A 23288-nucleotide genomic window follows, 5' to 3' on the forward strand; every position below is an offset into this window, starting at 1 on the left:
GACTAGAGAAAGAGCATCACCCCCTAGAAAATAACTGCAAGGGATAGACAATGTTCTTATGTCAAATGCCCAGTCTTCTCCACCCAAAGGCAAGCAATAATAAAATATTATGCAGTTGGAGCTTTCCCTACTTGAGATATTGTTTTGGTTCGTGGCTCCACAGGGAAAGATGAGTAGTTGCTATTCTTGAATGTGAAGAAGTATGGGTTCTCCTGCAGAGACAAGGTGATGAAAACAATTAGGGCGGGGAGGGGAATCATCATTTCGCACCATGGTTGAAGTCAGAAGGGCAGATTCAGCAACCAGAGTTAATCATTTCAAATTCTGGATTTAAAGGGACCATTCTAATCTCCAGAGGCCATGGCCTGCTTATGGACTGCCAGACTCTAAGACAGGTAGGGTGAACCTTTGGCCCTCCAGTTGTTGCTGAACCTCAACTCCCATGATTCCTGGCCATTGGGACTGATGTAGTTCAGCAACATCTAGAGAACTAAAGATTCCCCACACCTGCTCTATGAAGAAGGGCACATGTGCTTTAGCATGGCAAAGACAGAGAGAAACTTTCACCAACCTGGTGCCTTCCAGATGCTTTGGACTACAGCTGGCTGGGACTGATAGTTGCTGTACAAAACATCGGGAGAGCACCTGGTTGGTGAAGGCTTTGTTTGTTTGTTTAAATACTGACCTTCACCTGAAGATCTCAGGGCAATTCACAAGATAAAAATACAAGATAGAATCACACTAATTAACCACCACCCCCTCTCTCTGTGTGTGTGCCTATCTATCTATCTATCTATCTATCTATCTATCTATCATCTATCTATCTATCTATCTATCTATATCTATCATCTATCTATCATCTATCTATCTATCTATCATCTATCATCTAGCTATCTAGCTATCTAGCTATATCTATCTATCTATCATCTATCTATCTATCTATCTATCTATCTATCTATCTATCTATCTCTATCTATCTATCTATCTATCTATCTATCATCATCATCATCATCTATCTATCATCTATCTATCTATCTATCCATCTATCTATCTATCTATCATCTATCATCTATCTATCTATCTATCTATCTATCTATCTATCATCTATCTATCTATGATAAAGAAATTACTTTAGCAGATAAAACTCAAGTAAAGCCATCTTACCCACACAAGAAATTCCCCACCCACCCCTTATGCGTGAAACTGGATGAATTTTATTTGCCATAACTTGGTTAAAATTCAGAAGGGTCAGCACTAATTTTTAATAAATATCACATTGCTTTGTGTGCTGCCAGATAATCTAAACAACAGGGGTTTGTTTGGGGTTTTTTGTAAATGATCATTGTGCAGGTTTGATATCCTGCAACATTCCCTTTGTCTTCTCCAACTTCACGCAGTCCAGACAAGTTCAGTCAGAATTCTCTTGAGTACACAAGGGCAATTTTCAACTAAATAATTGCATCTCTAAATTTGTCCTGAAGCATTTGGGGGAAACCCAGAACAGAGTTAAAGGGTGTAGGGATGGAGTGGGGGTGGGGAGAATGTTCCATGCACAGGAAGAAATCATTGCACTGATGGAATAATTTAGTTAACACTGCTTTGAATACAACACTATGTGTGAATGGGTGGTCACTGATAAATTGCCATGATGTCTGGAAATTTTCTGAGTGGGAAGGCCTCTTGCTAGCTCGTGCCTTCCCTTCTATGTCTTGCATATTGATTTATGTATAGCACCTAGTTAGAGCAGGCATTCTAGAAATAAATCATAAAGAGGAATAATTATAAATGCAAATGAGCAATGATGGCATTTTTCTTTTCTGGGAGAAATGGCATCTCTAAAGCCATTTTCACAAATGACCTTTGAATCTCTTTTTTCATTTCCCCTTTCTGAACAACGTTAAATGAAAAATTTACATTGGCTGAAAAGTACATTTGATTTTGAAATGTCTCTCTCCTCTCATTACCAGTACAGTATGAACATCATTCAGGATTGATGCAGTGCAGACAAGCAAAATGTCTTGAGTACTACTAATGTGAAGGCACTCAGGCTACTCTTGAGGAATGCCTTTATCTCCTGTAAAGGTGCTCATAAAGGAAGATTATTTTTTTAATGTATAGTCTTCTCGCCAGGTTCAGAAGAACATCAGAAGAACTTTGCCGGATCAGATCAAAGTGTCATGAAATTCTACTCAATATTGATCCAGAGCAGATTCCAACATACAGTTAGCAGAGTAAAATCTTAAAGCAAGTTGCAGGATTCCCAAAAAATAGACCGGAGGCAATTGTCTTCTATCCAACAGAGCTTTGCTGCTACTGAAGGCAAATGAGCATATGGTCACAAATCCAATACGTTCAGGATTGGCACTGTCCATAAGAAATCCAGTTGCAGCAGACTTAACTTAAACTTACAATACTTACAGCAAGTCTAAACCTTAACACTATATACAGAACACTACACCGGAAGGAAAAGAGATAGAAAGAGAGAGTGAAACCCAGGCTCCTTCTAGCCTATTTTTATAGCCAGCATGACCTTGACGGAAAGAGATAAGAGAACCACTTTAAGCGAGCTGTGCTCAACTTCTCTGAAGGAATAAGCCAAACATCATGAACCTCCTGCTTGTTTCTTTCACACTGAGAAGCTTCCAGAACCCTCTTGAATTAAGTAGAATAGAAAAGATCTCTACACATCAGATCAATACTTTCTGCACTAAGAAATGCAAACTGACACAAAGGTCTGCCAATTAAAGGTCCATTCTGCTCCCACAGTGGACAACCAACTGCTTCAAGAACCCACCAACCTGCAACCAGGGGATTAAGGGAATGGCCCTCTCCGGCTGTTGCCATCCAGTGATTGGCATTCCGTATTATACTGTCTCTGAAAGTGAGGTGTCATCATGCAGCCATCATGACTAATAGCCACAGTTTATTAGCTGTGCCTCTACTGCAGTGATATTAAAATATGTCGGTCAAATGGGCATTTTGGAGGTAGGAAGTCTGTGATTCTGCAATATTTAGAAATGGTTGAGAAGACTTGAGAAGGGGATTGCATTTGTTAGAGAAAGAGGTCCCTTGGGGATGGGGGGGGGGGGACACACACAGATAAAATGCAAAAATGCATGTATAAAAGAAAACTGCTCCTACCTGAGAAGGACATCGCACCTCGGGCATCTCTGCAAGATAATAGGGCTGCTTCTGTCCATCTGGTAACAGCTGGAAGACAAGATGTGAGCACTGTGAGGCTCAGGCAGCAGATCAGTTCAAAAGGTGCATTTTAGCCTCTTGTAGGCTAGACCTGCAAGTTCTAATTCAAAGTAATTACCACTACATCTGATGAGGAGGTAAACCTATTTCTTGACTAAAGCCCTTGAGACTGTAGATGACGGCTCATGCAGGCAACAAAATGCCACCCCCCAAAAAAAATTAAAAACAAAAACAAAAACCAGCCACTCCTTGCATTTAGAAAACTAGCATGTCAGTCAGAAGGCAAAACCAGACAAAGAACAGATCACTTCCAGCAATGGATGACCATTCGAAGTTGCCCTAAGAGTTTTGCTTTCCAACTTTTCTCAACTTTTTGTCTTTGATTCAAGGAAGCTAACATCATGGAGCTGTGAGGAGCGTTGTAGATTTAGGGAATCGATACGTTAAAAAAGTGAAAAGTGCATGCTTGGCTGGCACACAAAATAATGATTGAGAATAGAACAGGGATATAATGAAGAAAAACTGAAAATTGAGAAATAAGACCTCATGGGCAAATGAAAATTTCATGAAACTGAAAATGAATGGATAGCCAATTAAAATGATGCATTTGCAAGCTGTTAATACCGGCAGTCATTTCCACAAGTTTAAGATTAAAACTACTATACTATACTTAAATAAAAAATACTTAAATAATTAAGGAACAAAGATTCAGCCACACCAGAGAAAAACTTTTTCCTTTTAAAACAAAAGCATAGGCTAATTTCTAAAAGGGGCTTGCAAAAAAACTGAATCATGTCTTGTGGGTCACTAAAGCTTTTTCCATCTTCCTTTGAGACATGAGTAGCACTGGGCACCATCTGGCAGGGGCATGTTTGTAGCATTGATGAAATCTTAACTATATTAAATGGGGGCACATCCAGAGGGACAATGTCTTTACAGCCAGGTACAGAAAACATCTCAAAACCCTGCTGAGATGACTGATATCTAAATTGCTCAGGCCAAGAGAAAAGCAATCACTAAGCACTTCCATGCCAGCCGCAACCAGCTCAAACTATAATGCTGCCCACAAGGAAAAATGCATCTTGCTATTGTTGTTTGCTGGAGGGTGGTGCTACCAGCCCAGTGCTTTGCTTGATTACAGGCCCTTCCATGTGCCCTGTAAGAGAACGAAGCAGGGGAAGGGGCTCTGGCTGGGAAAATATGAGTTGTGGGGCACTGATTGTTCTGAAATGAAATGGAGAGTGGTACTTTGAGGATCTTCTAGAGAATAGTGCCTCCCTGATGCCATATTAGCAGGACTATAGGACAGGAGCCCAATGAGCAAAATGAGCAGGAAGGCTCCTGATGCAAGGGCTGTTTAATATGCATTAAATTTTACATATTTAAAATGCTATGCACAGCGGTTTGCATTAGGCAGAAGGTTTAACTATAGCAAATGCAGCAAGGGGAGTGCTAAAGGCTAATTGATGACTCATCCCAGGAACCCAAGCAGAGATCTCTCACAACAGGAAGATGAAACCTGAAAACTCAGAATATTAGTGCTGGAGCCATCAGCAGCAGAAGCGCAGCTCAGCAATCCTGAACAAGCAATATGCTTGTATATGTATAAACTCTCTTTCTGGGACCAGAGAGAGGAAAGTTTACTGAACTGTATTAAAGACTAAAAAGAAGACTGGAACCACACTGTTTGCTGTTTAAGAGCAATGAGTTGATTTGTATTTTGTAACATTTAATTTTAACAATTTTAAGACTGTTCTGCAGCAAAGCTTTGAGACTCATTTTTATGGTGGAGAGCAAATTCATTTATACTCTGCAGAAGGTCTAAATCAAGGATTCAGTTTCTCAGAAACTCTACCAAAGAATGGCTTACAATATGAACTTAATGAAGTGTTCCCGTCTAGAGAGGAAGGCCCCACAAAACAATTAAGCCCAGAGTCTAAAATAAGCCAACTACACTGTCCCAGCCACCTGCACAGCCCTTGAATATAAGCAGGCTTTCTCCCAATTACTGTTTCAGTAATTCATACAGAATAGCATCAGTATGCATAGAATTCATCTTCCCAAATCACTATAACTTAACTCTTTCTCTAAATAAAAATGAAAGATACATTTTAAGAAATAATCAGACTGTCTGCATTAAACATCCGGTGGTGATGACTGCAGTATGCAAATAAGCTTCTGAATACATTTGTGTACAACCATGTGCAAGGGTTTGAATAAGTCAAAGGCAGAGATCTGCTCTCTGCTGACTGCGTGATGGCCAGGGTTGACTGGATTTGTAGTGCAACAACATTTGGAGGGTCACAGATTTCCCACCCCTGACTTAGCAGAATGACACCCAAGTCCAAGCTGCTCCAGGATCTGGCAGCTTCCCCAGGAGTAGTGCTGTTATCAATGTATGGCTCATTGCCAGTCCAATAAGACAAGAGAGACCAAGACTTCAAAGATGGGAATCAGCAGTGCAGATAATTTGCAAAGCATTGATCAAATGGACCTTTTAAAACACAGCTAAAACACCAGTTGTGCAAACGTGAAAAGCATTCATTGCCGTAAGTCACCTTATTTAAAGTTCTTGACCTTTATGTTACACTAGTTCTCATTCTGATGGGCCGAGGTAGTTTTGCATTAGCTTGTGGGCTTTGTTATGCTGTTCTGATGGGAGCAATAGAGTCTCCTTGTCAGAGATGGCGATCAGATAAACTCGCCCTGTGCTTTTTAAATACTGACAGTATCTTGCATGTCATCTGACCTTGCACAGATTGCAGCCAACCATCCAACAGAGATTAGTGATAAAGAAATTACCCAGGGGAAATAACTTAATGCAAACCTCTGTTAACTTCTCCTGGAAGCACGAGAGCCAAGATGTTGGCAGCGAAGTGGCTCTTTGTTTCTTTAAAAGTGTGGGCACTAAAACTCTGTAGAAGACCCAAACTCCTCCTAAACAAGCAACCATGCTTGAGAAAATCTGTTTGGCTTGACATTACATCCCAGGCTCATGGCTTGTCTTGCTCCAGACAAACCACACAGAGTAAGCAAGCATTGTTCTTGGCTTACCACTCATTGTTTGTTTGGCGGAGACAAACCATGAGTCTGGCTTGGGAATAATGCTAAGCCAAACCATGGCTTAGGTCCCAGCAGCACAACAACAGCAGGAGTAGGGGAGGAATGAATCGACTATGATTTCCCCTTCGTGCAACCAGCTTGCTTGCTTGTTCACACAAAGCCATAATATGGTTTAGTGTTACATGCAAATATGAAAGGTGGCCTTCAGCCCTGGTAAAGGAAACCTTACGTTTTCATGCTAGGGTGCTACTAATATTAGTGTAATTTTCAAAAAGGATACAAAGGATACAAAGAGCTCATAGGGCATCAAAATAATAAAGGTAGGGTAGCTTATAAGGGAGGGTTGGTTACAAAGTGCTACCTTTCCATGTAACCATCCCCTCTTAAGTCAGTCAACAGCATCATCCTGCCAAATAGTGGATTTTGGAGGTCTTTGGAAGGAGAAGGCTGCATTCATCCTCCTTGGAAGACGGCTAGATTGCCAAGTGGTAACATGAACCCTGGTGAGAAGTGACCATTCGGTAAATGGTCTTCTGCACACATGCACACAGTTGCAAGGCTCTTTAAGAAAAAGACAGGGGAAAGGGGCAGTGGCGTAGCTAGCCTCTTCAGTGCCTCGTGCGGAGGTGATTCCTGCAGCTGCGGGCGGGGCGATTCACCTGTGGGGGCGGGGCGAGCCTCTCCGACGCTTGGAGCCTCTCTGCCCCTCGGCTGTAGGGCGGCTGAGGGAGAGGCAGTAGGCAGAAGTTTCAGGCAGCACAGAACCTGCAGGCACCTAAGCCACCACGTCACTCCTAAAAAGTTTTATGAGTGCAATTTTTTTCATTAAAAAAACCTCTTTTTGTCACACACACCCCTCAGTGATGACACCTGGGGCAGACCACACACCACACACCCTCCTTCCTCCACCATTGGAAAGGGGGCACCCACAGCATTTTTTGGGGGAAAGGGTTAATCCAAGTTTCTCTGCTCAGCTGAACAGTGGCTGATATTTCAAGGCTAAAACACAAGAGAGAAAGTCAGCCACTTGTTTGCCGTGTCTATCAATCTGCATAACTAACTTTAAATTAGAATTCAGGCATGATCAGCTCACAATCCCCCTTCCTGATTAAAGAAATCAAATGCAAACCAAATAACCCAGGAGGAGAACCCACTCCTGTATCTTATCAGGGCATCCAACCTGCAATAAAAGGAGGGCTGAGACAAGAACTTTGACGTTATCCTTGCAGGTGTTTATAAATGAGAGGAAGATCAAGATAACTGCAAGCAGTTCTTTTCATCTAAGGTTGCAACCTTGATTCCAGTCTTTATCTCTTGGCCAACCGGGCAAAATGCCCATGGCACTAGAGTAAACTGTATGCAAATAGGAGTTGATGATTGTCAGAGCTGCCTCTAGGTCCCAGCTCACAGAGGACCAACGCTAGGCTGTCGTAATGTACAAAAGTCTTTATTGAAGTTCAGTTTCCATTTCAAAGCCACAGCGTGCAGCCCTACGTCTTAAACCCTAGATCGGCGAAGTCCCGTCTGAGTCTCCTCCCCTATGACACCAGTTTAAGATCCTAGCCCTGCTCCACCTTTTCCGCTGCTCTCTCCTCCTCTGGGTCCTCCTGCCCGCTGGGGCATTCCCCTTTCTGGACTCCTCAGACGCTGAGTCGCTTAGCTCCTCCCCCTCCCTCCGGCGGGCTTTAGGACCCGGTTCCCAATCCTCACTCTCTGCTGTCCCGCGCTCCTGTACATTTGAACTTGCCTCTCGCGCCAACCCAGTGACCTTCCTCCTGACCGTTACACTACTTCTGTCACTGCTTCCCTCTTCCGGGATACTGGCCGGATCTGACCTCCCCTCTGTTGCCTGACTCTCCGATGGAGGCGTGGTCAGCCCTGACTCCTCTCCTCTCCCTGCTGGGGGAGACGCTACTCCCGATACCTGTGACTCTTCCCCCTCACTATGCTCCGGTGGGGAAGCTGGTCCTGATTTCCAACTGCTGCTCTGGGAGTCCCCGCTGGCCCCTTGCTTCTGGGGTGTCCCCCTTGGGACCCCCCTTGCCCTGGCCACCGGCGCCCCCTTCTGTGAATCTTCCGATTCGCTGGAGAGGCTCATGGAATCTCTCGGGCCACTGTCATCTTCTCCTACGCTGCCCTCAGATTCTTCCCCTTCGCTCTCCATCTCCCCTCTTCCCTGTGCTTCTGCTCCTGAACCCCTGACAATGATCATCCTGGGGCTTTAGCTGTAGGTGCCGCTAATGGCTGTATCACATGGTTTTGCTTCCTCTTTCCAGGATAGATGCCCACGTACATCCAATGCTTTCAGTTGTTTCATAACAGGGCAAACAGCACTTTCCACTGCACCAGGGGGTCCTTCCAATTTAGCAAGGCTCCAACACACCTACACACCAACCCACCCACCCTCCAATTAATTTTTTCCCCGTCTGTTGTTCTGTGCAGGACGTGGTCTTGAACAATGGGAACAGGAAGAAGGTGAGAATGTTCCCGCAGTACTTTGGATGTTATAGTCTACAAGTGGGACCCATAGCAACACCACCACCACCACCAACAACAACAACAGCAACAACATTATTTATATGCTGTCCCAGCCACACTGGGCAGCTCCCAACAAAGTATTAAAAACACAATAAAACACCAAACATTAAAAACTTTCGTATACAGGGCTGATTTCAGATGTCTTCTAAATGTCAAATAGTTGTTTATTCCTTTGACACCTGATGGGAGGGTGTTCCACAGGGCAGTCGCCACTCCCAAGAAGGCCCTCTGCCTGATTCCCTGTAACCTCACTTCTCACAGTGAGGGAACCACCAGAAGGTGCTTAGTGCCGGATCTCAGTGTCCGGGCTGAGCAATGGGGGTATACTGGGCTGAGGCCATTTAGGGCTTTAAAGGTCAGCACCAACACTTTGAACTGTGCTCAGAAATGTACTGGGAGCCAATGAAGATCCTTTAGAACTGGTGCAGAGTGCTTCTGCTATCCTCCAGGACACTCCATAGCTAGCAGGACCGGTGGTCAGGGATGATTGGAGTTGTAGTCCAAAAACAGTTGGAGATCCAAGTTTGGGAAACCTTGCTCTATTCCATTCTTCCTTCCCAACCAGTTTTTTATTCCACCCCTCCCCCAACAGTCAGTCAGTATCTCATTGCCATTGAGCATACTCATTCTTCATTGGGCTTTTTTGGGGGGGTGGGGATAGGGTATCCTCTCCTTTGGTGACCTGTGCAGGACCTGAATGCGAGAGCACTCTCCTCTCCTGCAGTCTCCAGCAACTGGTATTCAGAAGCTTTGATGCCCCCCAACCATGGAGGAAGAGCATAAGCTATGGCACCCATGCCTGAACCTCAGAAATGGGCAGAAATAAATGAATGGCTGTTAATGGTGATGTTGCAGATTGAACATCAGACTTGGGGCTGGGAGAACCTGGGTTCAAATTCCTGCTTTGTCACGAATCTCTCTGAGTTACCTTTGCCTAATCGCTATCTCAGAGGATCATCACCATGAAGATAAGAAATGGGATACACACCCTTGTGATCTACCTTGTGCCTCTTCTCAGGAAAAGCAAGATGCAGCCATGACAGAAAGACAAATAGTCAATCTGATCACAGAGCCGACAAAGTTCTTTACAGCCTTCTGAGGAGTCCATGTCTTGGATAGCATGCCTGACCCAGAGTTTTACAGGAGGACCGGGAGGCAGGGATAAGCAAAACAGCAACAAAATACCTTAAGAAGGGAAGGGCCAAAAGCAGTCCAGTAAAGATTGAGCCTATTCAGTGTCCACAGAATGCTAACTGTCAGCTGAGGTGGGAAATTAGTGTGCGTGTTGGTAGGGATGTAGAGGAATGGAATATCCTGGGAAAGGAGGGTGCTAAACTCAAAACTTGCAACTGGAAAGGAAAGTGTTATTTGGCATTGGATATTTCAGCTTTGCTCTTCTCAGTGAAAGAAGCAGTTGCCAGCTAATTTCATCCTCTCATTGTTGCCCTGATTCCTTCACGGTACTGTTAAAGCAATAATACCCTCTCCAACGGTAGACCCCCCCATGGGCCAGTGTGGTCATACAGCCATGCTCTGCAACCTATTGAGCAATCCCAATGTCTCTGGTGCCTCTTACCATATTGTTCCATAGTCCAACTCCGAGAACAGCAAATTTGTTTTTCACGGAAGTCTTTTTTGCGGAATAGTCATTATCTTGCCTGCCCTGGAAGAGAAAAAAAATTCTGGTGAGAATATTACAGAACAGTTTTGAATTCATTGCCCGTTCCCTCTAGCTGTGGGCCCATGTCCAGTGAACCTGGGGTTACTGGGGTCGGGAAGCAGACAAAAATGACATGACGAATCTTGGAATCAAATTGGGGCCATAACTTTATTGATTACAGATGTAAGTAGGTTTTGGCTTATGCACTGGGTATGTATCCTGAATCAACCAACCCAACTGCTAGTCGATCCTGGGTTAAGGATCCCACCATGACACACAACAAATGGAGTGATCCCTCCAGGACACCATTTGGGAAGTTCTATGGGCCGTTAGCCCCCATCGGGGCATTCAGACAGAATCCTTCCCCCTGGACCCCTTTACCGGGGTACCCTGATACTTGATCCTGAAAAGGGGGTAGGGCTCGTTCCCACCCCCATCTCCCTTGTTTAGACTAAGGATCCAACCCAATGCCTTCTTTCACCAGCAAGTTGTGACAATTGTTATGAGGTGGGCAAAAACCTCAGATTGGCCTAACTGGTCTGCAGGCAAATTCCTCCCTGGTCCCAAATCTGATGACCAATTAGTTCCATAGTACATGTGCTGCCCACTTGCCATCAGGCAGGGCCAAATATATGGGAAGGGTAGGTGGGATGTCTGAAGACTGACTGCCCTGCTGCCTCTGAGTGTAGTTGATTTAAAGGGACTGGCCACAGATCTGACTGAAGCCAGGTGTGCCCAGGTCCAATCACCACCTTTACCTTTTAGGTTGGTCACAACTGAATTTCAAATTTCCTGCTCCATCCCAAACCCATCGTGACCAGCTGAGGCTGATGAAGCGGTCAGCTGTTCGCACAGGAGGGTTTTGCCCACCCACCCTGGCCTTCCCGGACCTGCGCTGCTCTGCAAATGCCACTGAGAATGGCAATCGGTCTATGTTGTTGGACTCCATCTCACATCAGCCTTTGTCATCATCGCCAATAGTCACATGTCATGATTATTCACTTGCGACCCAGCAAATATTTGACAACATGGCACCTGGGAGTTAGCAGTCTTGTTTTCAATACTTTATAAGCTCTCACAAAAAGAAGGGCTGTAGTTTACAGAAGGGCTGTACAATACAAAATAACTTCTTGTATTCAAAGAATGTCAAAGTAACAAAAGAGGGAAATAGATTCAGGTAGGTAGCCGTGTTGGTCTGACGCAGTAGAAATATAAAAATAAAAAAATTGTCCAGTAGCACCTTAGAGACCAACTAAGTTTGTTCTTGGTATGAGCTTTCATGTGCATGCACCCTTCTTCAGATACCATGCATGCACACTTCTTCAGGTATCTGAAGAAGTGTGTATACACACGAAAACTCATACCAAGAACAAACTTAGTTAGTCTCTAAGGTGCTACTGGACAATTTTTTTATATATATATATATATCAAAAGGGGGAAATAGTTTGCTGTTTTTCATGTTCCCTTTTTCATATGAAGAAAATAAAAATCATCTAGATTGCATGGATTGTCTTCCCTGACACATGGAAAACTGATTTCCCTTGCAGGCCAAAAAACATATCGCCTGATTACTCTCTTCAAGGTACAGTTATTTTTCTAGGACCACCAGGTATTGCCCAGAAGGAACACCTCAACCATAGCTGACACTCACTTTTGCAAGAGGCATATTTGCTTCTTGCAGAGAAGTCTGGAGAACCACGGCGAAATCATCCTTCTGGCCATACTTCCTTGATGCCAGCAGATTTTCCAAAGAATTCTGCATATAAGGATAAACAAACAGTTAACAGGATGAACTCTGTCCCCGAACCACAGAGAACATAGCACAATGCACAGATTTGCCCATGGCTTAAATGAGTTTCAGAGCCATCTCTACTGCTAATAAACCAGAATAATCAAATTATACAGTCAAAACACAAAAGTAATTCCATGAAAAAGCATCTTATGCAACCATTAGAAAACGACTCAGTGGCTGCGAGGTGAATTGCATAAGGCCGTTTTCTTAGAAAGAGCAGAAACCTAGTAATTAGATCACGTGGTTGGCCCTCCATACCCTGCATAAAGCTCAGGGACAGGAGCATCCCAGCTAGCTAACAGTACAGGATATGGGCAGCTTTTGCCACCTGCTAAATATTCTGACATGCTTTTGCAGTAGAGACAACATAATTAACCAGCTTGGCAAACAGAGCTTTCATTAGCTACAGCTGGGATAGCACAGATCCTCAATTCTCCCCTCTGCAGTTGTTGTAACACAAAATTTGGGATTTCAGTTGTCATGTATCACTAGAATATACAGGGCATTTTTGAAAGCTTGCTCCATCACTGGCACCTCCAGTGCTGGGAAAGAACCTTTTCTGATGGTCAGCATAGGCAATGTTGAACTAGACGGACGAACAGTTACACTCTGTATAAGGCAGCTTCCTAAATATACTCCCACCTGCCTCCCCCCGGTTGCTGACACAAAATTCTTATGAAATAATGAAGGCAGCATACCTTATGCAAATGCATTATGCAAACTAGACAGCTTTACTCAGTTTGCATAACTGATAGATTTATGTTGAAAACAAAGAGGAAAGGTTGTATATTATTTGTGTTTGGAGGCCCATAATGCGCAAGAGCTGTAGACACACTGGCATCTGCACTGAGATTCCTGAGCTGGAGAGAGTTGATCCTGGGCCAACTCTGTTGCTTGAAGAGGGGAAACCAAATTTATTCATCAATTCCCTGCCGCCATAACTTCCTTGGAGGAAGAATGCAATACAAACATGAAAGGGATACATACATGATCCTAAAAAGATTAAAGGGATCCGAGATTCTAAAACTATTTAGATGTCATTTCAAATTAATTTTTGGACAGATATACACAGATGAATGCGAGTTCTCCCTTGCACAGTGCTCACCTGATAGGACCATCTCCACACAGCCACCTCCAGACTGGAACAATCGTTGGGACAAAGGCATGGCTCGAGGAGAATATCCCTGGAAGTTGGCAAAAGCCAAGCCAAGCCAAAACATTCAAAAATGAAATAAAAATTGCTGTAGCTTTTCATAAACATGCAATCTTTTGAAACATAGAGAGGAGAGATTTGTGCAGTGATTCTACACATTTTAGAAATGTATATGTTTCATAGGGCTTCTCCAGACTGGTGTCTTACTGTGAGGGTATTCAGCAACATGTTGTTGACACAATAACAGTGCCTGCGTGATGGGTTTATTCTGCTAGAATTTGCTGTGTGATGCTTCCTCAATGCTACCACATGATTAATATCCAGAGGGGCCATAGGGCAAACAAAATGGGGAGAAGGGGGATAAACCATAACAATTTTTTATTGCACAGTAGAAAAGGCCTTTCTGCTGTTTGAATTAAAATAAGAAGAATATAAGATCAGAGTGAATATAGGACAAAATCAAATCGAAGCATTTATGGTATAAAAAGTTACACGATATCAGCAATTATACACATTGATTGGAAATGAACCACCCCTTCAAAACTTCTGCAGGCACAAACTCTATTGAATGTGGCACTGGGTATGTGGAATGTGGAACTTCCTTGCTAGCCTTCTGAGCACAATGAATCATGGCATATGCCCCATAGGCTCAACAGACAGTACCACACTTCTAAAAGATAAAGAAGCTATTGCATTGTGCTGGAAAGAACATGACCAGCATCTCCTTAACTGCAACTCTGTCATAGCTGCTGAGGTTCTCTCAAAAATTCTCTTGGGGATGCCTCTAGCTCTGTGGTTCTTGTATTGACTGAGCAGGTGGACAGACTACATGACCTACAAGCACTCATTGCAATTCCATGGAGTCTCACTCCCTCCTTCTCTAGCTTAGAATTTGACATACAAAAAACAGTTTTCAGTCACCCATATCAAAACATTTCCAAATCAGACATAATGTGGTGTGTTTTCCCCTAACTATGGCGAAAAGTTCTCAGAGGTCTGCAGAAATAACTTCCAGCACTCCAAAAGGAAGACAGACCATCACAGGTATATCCAAATAAATAACTAGAATCTGTTATTTGATGATGACGTAAAATGTGGGTAGTGGAAGAAAGCTGATTCACCAAATGACTTTAAAGTTTGGCAAAATGGCCTGAGTAGGGTCAAAGGGGAAGGTTTCCCACAGTTGGTCCTAATTTCCAGCATAGAGAAAGCAGCTTGCTTTGGAAGTTTTGATTAGTTGAGGTGACGGATATTTGGCAGACCAAGGTGAACCGGTGAACCCTTTCAGAAGCGCAGTCAGGATGACTATTGATTTGGTATGCAGTACAACAATCTTTTTATATCCCTGTCACAAAACACCTCTGGAGAAAAATGAACGCTCCTCAGCAAGGAACACAATGAGAGCTCTTGGCTCATCAACAGCTGCAATAAAATGGGATTTACCTGACATAATTCTGATCATTGTGTGGAAGAGGTGAGACTGTGAGCAGAGGAGAATCCACCAGGTTTACAAAAACTTTGGGCATCTATAGTGATAAAAAAAAATGATTAGGAAAAGCTAGCAGTTGTAGGCTGTTCACATTCACCATAATATTTTCTCTTAAATGGCTGCACCACTTGTATTCATCAGGGTCCATCCATATCTCAGTGTAGAGTGTGACTCCCTTGTGCCTCTCTTAATGCCCCTTTCTCCATGCAGTGTTCTCCCTCAACTACTGCTGCCCCACATTTTCTCCCCTCTAAATCTGGAGACTCCCTATGCTTTGGAATTGCAAATAGGAATCTCCAGATTTGGAGAGCAGAAAGTACAGGACGGCAGTAGCTGTATCATGCATCATAGTTGAGGGGGGAATGAACGACACACAAGGGTTCGCAGACCACATAAAGCCAAGATATGGATGGGCTCTCAATTGATTTCTCTCCTGGACAAGGGACAAATAAATGAACATTGGCAGTTTCTGCTCCCATTTCCACTGGTATTCTCCAACATTACCAGTCCGCTGTTTTATTTGCTTATTGATTTGAATTTGATTTGGACACACACACACACACACACACACACACACACACAGTGGTACCTCGGTTTTTTAACATAATCCGTTCTGGAAGACTGTTCGAGTTCTGAAACGTTCAAAAACTCAACAGCCAACAGCTAGGCCTCAGGATCTTGCACGCAAGCAGAAGCCACATGGCATGTCTGACTTCTGAGGCGTGTTTGAAAACCAAAGCATTTACTTCTGGGTTTACAGCATTCGTAAACCGAAATGTTCATCAACTGAGACATTCGGAAACCGAGGTACCTCTCTCTCTCTCTCTCTCTCTCTCTCTCTCTCTGTGTGTGTGTGTGTGTGTGTGTGTTATGGGAGTTGTTTTATACCGCAATGCAAACTAAAATAGGAGATGGATATTATAAAGAGCAATATATAAATGCCTTACATAAACAAACTAATACATTGAGCTGAGTTTTCTGCAATTTAGGGAGTTGGACTAGATGACCCATCTAGTCCAACTCTACCATTCTATGATTCTACGATCTGAATCAGGTATTGGAAGGGGGTTTTATGTGGTCCTTGTTATTTTAAACCATGTGCAGCCATACTCACTCATTCTACAAGCCTATTTTGTAGTTTGTTTTCCTCTTTTAAATTTCATCTGTTATAATGGTTCTCTCTGTTTTATAGACATTATAAAATGAAATAAAATCTCTACCAAAAAAAAGGAGGGGGGGAGGAAAGGTGTTGAAATCTATGAAATAGCTCTTACTTCTTCATATAAAAAATCCAAGACTTCTTCAAGTTGTTTTATGCTGTCAAGGTGGGAAGTTGTCTGTTGGAAGTGAAAGGATTTGTGTTAGAGAGTGGTTGAGGAGGTGATGGTTTATTTTTATGCCAAACAAAAGGTTGACAAAATAGCTGTCCCCCAGCATTCACCAATATGTGAATGAATCAAGGTTGGGAACTACAGACTAAACAATTAGTGCAAGAGGTAGAATCACAATTTTCAAAAATGAAAGGCCTCTGACCTTACATAGAATTGAAATATGCCCATCAACTCTGCAGTGAGAATCTAATGTTTTTACGTATCATAAAGAGGTCCCTAGAATGGCACCAAATGGAAGAACCCAGGGGCAATATATTGATCTATATTCTTCCAGCACTTTGAAAGGAAGCAATCAAGAGGTGAGCAGACAATCCAATTTGAACTAGGCTTTTCCCAAGACTGATTAATCACTGGATGAGTAGCCCTTAGCTAATAGTTTGAGGATTGCATTCTTATGAATTTTAGAGAATGAGAGAGGGGAGCGGGGAGCAACTATTGCCTTTCAAATATTCATATACAGTTATCACCTCTGCAGACTTCAAACAAAGTAATTTGCAGAGAGTTGATTAAAGCCCTGAGGAGGGAATGTTGCAGAGCCTGCCGTATAACACAGGCTGTTTGGTGCAATATGCACACAAAGGTAAAAGACCCAAAATGAAAATTGTACTTTGTTCTTTGGAAGGAGTTGTATGGACTAAGGATAAGTGTGTGGCATTGTCAGGGAGGAAAAAGCAAACCAGAAATTAAAATAACGCACACCTTCAATTGATTTGAACAATGTCCAAATGGGGGTATTCGTGAAGTTGATTAACAGTATGCAGAAAAGCAGAAATGTTCAAGTATCAAGAGCAGAGCAAATAAATAAATAAATCCCCCTGAATGCTTGAATGGCTCAGTGGGGCAAGCAAAGGAGAGAATACAGAGGTATCAGAAACAAGGTAAGAAATAGGGAAAGAGGACTAGATTTAAAAAGAAAGAGTCTTGTACATTCTAGGCAAAGCTGGAAGAAAAGTAAATATATTGTAGCACCTTAAAGACTCACATTTTAATGATATGATCTGCTGTGGAGCTGTTATCCATGATAACATCAACATTTTAAACCATATTATTGAACCTAATTCCTTGGTCCATTTGCCAAGCCAAGACATGGGACTCTTACCTGAGAGATGGACGCTTGGAAAGGACATGGATGGAAAATTGTGATGAGCTTCCAGTCATGTTGGTAATCTGTCTGCTGCATGGTAAGAGCACAAGGAAAAACAACTGTCACACTGCAGATTAATAAGGGAATAGGAATCAAGGTGCGTATGAGTGGAGGATTCCAGCAAAACGAGGACGTACAATAGGAAGCTTATTCACTTCAGCTCTGACACAAATAATGTGGTATCCATGTCTCTTTTTAGGACTCACCTTATTCTTTTTATTCTAAGTTGTTTTAAACTATTTTTAATATTGGGTTTTAATGTAGGGTGAAGGATAGGTAAATGCTAGTACTACTACTACTAATAGATTTGAACATATATTATGGAAGTCCAAATGCAGCTGGCAATAGACTCTGCCCACTGAGCCACCATTTTGCATCTTGCTTGACCCCCGCTAGCCACTGTTTTACATTTAATGCCACTTACTGGATCTCAGGTTTCTAGTTAAAAAAAAACCCCGAAGTAGACCCCGCAGGTATGAAACCTGCCCACCCCTGTTTCCCAGATTTGGTGTGTGCTATTTTTCCAACTAAGAACACACAGTGATATCTGCCCTGCAAACTACCTTTCTTCAGGTGGTATCATCTTCACTTTGGAGGTGGGGAGGTAGATGTGAGAAATTACTGGTGTCTGAATGCTTCAGGGAGGTTTTTATAAAGTATTAGCCCTTGCGGGGGAGCAGCACCATTTTGACTTTGCTACAAAAAACACACACCCTGCGTCAGCAACAGCGAAATCAATTCGAGAGGCAATTGCAAACATAAATAAATCTTTGTGAGCCACAACTGCTCACTGGTCTATAGCGTTCGTTAGGGCTGTCTTAAGCATATGTGGCACCAGAGTGCAAAGATCTGCCTGGTAAAGATCTGCCCTGGTTGCCCATTCACTGGCTCGGTCACCCCTGAACTTGCGGCACAGAGCCGCCTGCAGCAGAAGAGCCCGCCGCAGCACTCCGACCGACGGGCGGGCTCCTCCTGGACTCAACTCTCAGGCCCCGGACTCCTGGCCTTGTGCCCCTGACAGGTCTGCACCCCTAGCGCCTATGGGTAAGACGGCCCTGGCATTGGTATACATACCTGGCTCCCTTTCATGTTCTTCACAATTTCTTTAGCTTGATCTAAGAGATCTCTGCACCGCAAATGGAAAGGGGAAATCGTCAAACAAGCCTTTATTCTTTATAGGCACAAAGATGAAATGCTAACAGCATAAAAAATCTATAACGCCTTCCTAATCGTTTTTGATGAGGTCATGTGGCTTGATCCTGCAAGTACTTAGGGGCAGTAATGCTTTTAAAAGTAAAATCTCAGGCCGAACTGAATGTTACACTTCAGCCAAAGTGTACAACAGCATTTGTTAATTATAGGCATCATTATTTTATTGGAACACAGCACAGTAAAACCTCCCCATCTGTGACTGGGACGACAATCTGCCCCACCTCCCCACCCGAGAGGCTACAAGGAAAGCCAATGTACCCATCATACATTTTAAATTTGAACAGAATGGGGTTCTGCTTTTCTTTAGGTACCTATGGCAGAAGTTTGTTTAGTGCAGAAAGCTAGAGGACTGTTTTCTATGTAGTTCCTATGCAGAATATGGTCCTGGCATGTACTGAGCAGAAGGCAGGAGACCAGGCATTCGGTCTATAAAATAATTAGGTCACTGGAATGATCTAGTAAAGGTGGAGTGTTTTTTTGTACATTCCTTGGTTGTGTGAAACTAGAAAGTTTTCATTTGCTGTGTATTTTATCACCCAATAAGCCTTCCAGTTCAATATGAAGTAGCAAATAAAAATAGAACTTACAGGGTCCCATTTCTTGGCACTGCGCTGCTGTTTCGAAGGGAGGAATAATACTGCACGGAAGGATTACACCTGCTAATAAGAGCTGCAAGACATACACCCAGTTCAGTAAATTTGTGGGCTTTGGATTTGCTTGTAGGAACATGAGATGACAATGGGCAACCATCAACCTGTTTCTTTGTTTGGGGTTGGTAGAAAGCAGGGAATAGGGGCCTTTGGTTGCCAAGAAATAATACATATTTTTATTGATAAAGTGTTGGGCAATAGATTAAATTAAAGAGAGATCTCATCTGTAAAGTCAAACAATCAACAGAACAGGGAAAGTTTAAACAATAAGTCGTACCTGTTGGTATTTTCATGCTTGCCGTGATAAGATCCCTCTCTGTGCTATAAACAGAAATAATTCATGTTTTCGTATCGGAAAGAGTCATGGCATGAAACGCAAGGTGTTTTCATTTGAATTTGCTTTTTTCCTCTTCTCTCCCCCCATCCCTTTCGCCTTGTGTGCCATGCTTTCTGGACTGTAAAGGTGACTCTCTTGTTATTGTTGTTGTTATTGTTGTTGTTCTTTTAACTCTTGAATCTGACCCACCAGTGTCTCTGGATCATGACTTCATTGTAAAGTAGAAGGAATTCCTCTTTGGTCTAACGGCAAGACACTTTTCTCTTGGCTACTAAAACCACATCTTTAGGGTTTCCCTCTGCACTGACTCCAGCCTGTCACCGTCATGCTTTTTTCACAGCTAGCAACTGTGAAACACATCTGTGTTAGTAATAAACATGTTTTATGGACATGATGAAAAGTTGTACCTTTGGAGGTCTGGCTGCTCCAGCTTGGTGTCCCCCATCTGTAAATAAATATACAATGATAAATGCATCAGAACTTGGCATCTTTTCCTGTAACCCTTTCTTACTTTGTCTATAGCTGTGGGAACGGGGGGGGGGGGGGGGACGGGACCTGTGAGATTGCCTGTAAAACCAAAAGCCTTTTTATAAAAAAGGGTAGGAAGCTTTGCTGAGCTGAGTAATTTTAAGATCTAGTACAGGAATAAGTCAAATGTGATTTTAATAAGGCTGCCTGCCCTGTCTGTAGTTCTGTGAAGTTTTGCTATGACCTATTGTTCAGTGTGCGTGTGAAGCTTTAGTATTACAAAACAGACAAATGTGAGCATGTGTATAATTCAGTCCTCCATATTGGATTGTGCTCCAACAAATGGAGTTTTGGGCATTGTTTGGCTAAGCTGGTGCAGTGGCTTGGTGTGTTAATTGAACAAAGATGTTTGCAGGCTACCTTCTGCGAGGGAAGACACTGGGAAGCTAACAAATGGGCAAAGATCCTGGAGTTTAGTGAATTGAAGGGATTGGGTGTTCAGGGACAAGAGATCAAATGAATGGTGGAGAGTAGGCAATGGAATACAGTGGTACCTCTGGTTAAGAACTTAATTCTTTCTGGAGGTCTGTTCTTAACCTGAAGCCATTCTTAACCTGAGGTACCACTTTAGCTAATGGGGCCTCCCACTGCCGCCACACGATTTCTGTTCTCATCCTGAGGCAAAGTTCTTAACCCGAAGAACTACTTCCGGGTTAGCAGAGTCTGTAACCTGAAGCATTTTGTAACCTGAAGCGTTTGTAACCCAAGGTACCACTGTAAGAGGAATCTGAGGAAGGTGGAGAAGCAGACTGAGGAAAATGAGGGTGGGGAAAACAGGACACTGATGCAGGAAAGGGATTCTGTAAAAACTCAACAGTGCTTAGGTTCAATTTCTCTAACCTTCTTTGAAAGTTGGCATGTTCATACAATATATTGATATGCACTTAGACATTCAATGCCAAATCCAGTGTGTGGAATTACATCACCTGCGCCTGACCTTCCTACTGCCTCACCACTCTCCTTAGCAACCCTGGCATTGGGAAGCGAGGTGAGTGATGCCACCCTGCTGCCCAAGCCACCCTGCCAACCACTATTGATTAACTGGCTGATATCTCTCCTTAATAAAGTAGGTGACGCTTGGATGGTCTTTGCTATCAAGTGTCAACATGAATTATCGTGCCCTTTTAAGAATCAGTGACAGATGGCAAGTGCAAGAAGTCTGCTACAGCCATCGATCTCAGAAAACAAACCAGAGAATATGCAGGGAGCCTTCCTGAGACAATTTAGCTGACTAGCAGGCAGGGACAACTGGTCGCCCTGCTAATCCAACCCTGAACTATTTACTGCAGCTGAATGTTACAGGAGATTGTAACTCAGCATGAGACTCTTAATCTCAGGGTCAAAAGATCCCTGCATTGAAGGGGTTTGGACTCAATGACCCTTGTGGTCCCTTCCACTCTACGATTCTATGAAGTCCTGAGAATAACTGATTTGGGGTTTACGTGTGGATTTTGTGTTTTGCTCTGCCAGTTTTCCTGGTTCTGTAACAGGTCATCAAATACTGAGCGGAAGGGCCATAGCTCAGTGGCAGAATATCTGATGTGCATGCAAAGCCTATTGTCAGAAGCAGAATATGCCTCTTAAAACCAGTCGCAGGGAAACATCATTGGAGAGAGGACTCTTGCGCTCATGTCCCAGAGGAATTTGCTTTTGCCACAGTGTGAAGAGGATTCTGGATTAAGGTGGCCTCTGGGCTAGAAGATGACTCAGATTTTTGCCACAGTATTCTTTCTGGACAGAGGCAAGGAGGCTGAAGTGAAACCATCAGAAAGGAGAGCACAGCAGTAGCCAGAATGAGGGGCAGAGGGAAAGAGCCACATATATATATGTGTGTGTGTATATATATGTGTGTGTGTGTATATATATGTATGTATATATATATATATATATATATATATATATATATATATATATGCAATGTAAAGGGGGAGGCTGCTACAAACTTGGTGATGGTATTCCTGTCTTCGACTGGGACAAGTTCCCCCCACCCACGCAAGTTGGTGTCTCCCAGGAAAGGGGTAGCTGGCACCAGGACTGGGATGCCCAGTTAGGGGTAGGGTAGGCTGTCCAAGATTCAAGGCCACTCTGCCCACTCACCCTCTTTATGTTTGCACGGTTTGAGAGGAAGGAGGCATGGGGCTTGGAGCTTCATGGCTTTTAGCATTCTTTTGTTGGAAGCTGCCCAGAGTGGCTGGGGAAGCACAGCCAGATGGGCGGGGTAATAATAATAAGTTATTGTTGTTGTTGTTAAAACTTCTGCCCACTGCCACGTCTCAGTCCAACCAGCCGATCCACTTATAACCAACTGGTTGGTGCAGATCAGCTGGGTGGCCCATCTGACTACAGCCAGATGATCAGTGGTAAAGGGAGATGCTGCGCAACTTAGTGACGGACTGACTATGGAACGAAGGAGACAATAAATACAAGGCTTCATGTCCATTCAACAGGTTCCATCACCATAATCGACCTGTTCACACATTGCATGGAACTCATGTGCAGCCTGCTTCTCTACACATGTACAAGTCTTTGTGGGAAAAGAATGTACGCCCATTGATTTGCATACTCAACCGCTGCATGCAGAGGCACACAGACAGTGTTCTTGTTGAATATGGCACATGAATGTGCAGCTCCACTTTTTTTGCACAGGTGTGAATGCCACTTTTGGCAATGGAAAAAATGAGCATATTAGAAGGGCTTGGGAAGAAAGTCAGGGCGTTCAGATGTATTTGGTTTGAGAAGCTGATGGAAAAGATAGGCAGAGATACAGAAATGCTTGCTGCAGATCAAGCAGCTATTGAAGGCACAGTTACAGGAGCCAGCTCAGAAGTTGGCAACCCTAGTACTGGGGACAGGAGGTGGAACAAACCACCCATGGAACATGGGGGGGCACTTTAAAATTTTATTTTCTATACTAAACTATAACCTCACACCACAGTCAACATCATTCAAATTAAATACAGTTTTGCTGAAGAGCATGTTACCTTTGATCCCTTTTCCAATAGCGCTCAACGTTATACTCACATTTCCAAAACCTCCAATAGCAGCAACTGCTTTAATGTCTGATGGACTCAAAGTATGAACTGTAGAGATAAATGTGGACTGCAGGTTAGAAAAATAACAGTTTTCCAAA

At 43.2% G+C, this 23288-nt stretch overlaps 1 protein-coding gene across 4 annotated transcripts in view; it reads right to left on the bottom strand.

Annotated features, from left to right (window-relative positions):
- Positions 1-23288, bottom strand: part of PLB1 (phospholipase B1) — a 112125-nt gene that overhangs the window by 75599 nt on the left and 13238 nt on the right. For 3 of the 4 annotated variants that reach the window (XM_079969160.1, XM_079969159.1, XM_079969158.1), the window contains 13 exons: positions 23180-23238; positions 20038-20075; positions 19571-19614; positions 19231-19312; positions 18506-18557; positions 17387-17461; positions 16171-16233; positions 14851-14933; positions 13360-13438; positions 12114-12218; positions 10379-10465; positions 3142-3210; positions 132-212 (listed from right to left, as the gene is read on the bottom strand). In XM_079969160.1, coding sequence (XP_079825286.1) covers positions 132-212; positions 3142-3210; positions 10379-10465; positions 12114-12218; positions 13360-13438; positions 14851-14933; positions 16171-16233; positions 17387-17461; positions 18506-18557; positions 19231-19312; positions 19571-19614; positions 20038-20075; positions 23180-23238 — 917 coding nt within the window. The remainder of the gene's footprint in view (positions 1-131; positions 213-3141; positions 3211-10378; positions 10466-12113; positions 12219-13359; positions 13439-14850; positions 14934-16170; positions 16234-17386; positions 17462-18505; positions 18558-19230; positions 19313-19570; positions 19615-20037; positions 20076-23179; positions 23239-23288) is intronic. The other variant, XM_079969161.1, reaches the window with a different exon arrangement.

The sequence above is a fragment of the Podarcis cretensis genome (assembly GCF_951804945.1).
Source record: "Podarcis cretensis genome assembly, chromosome: 3".
In the NCBI taxonomy this organism is placed as follows: domain Eukaryota; kingdom Metazoa; phylum Chordata; class Lepidosauria; order Squamata; family Lacertidae; genus Podarcis; species Podarcis cretensis.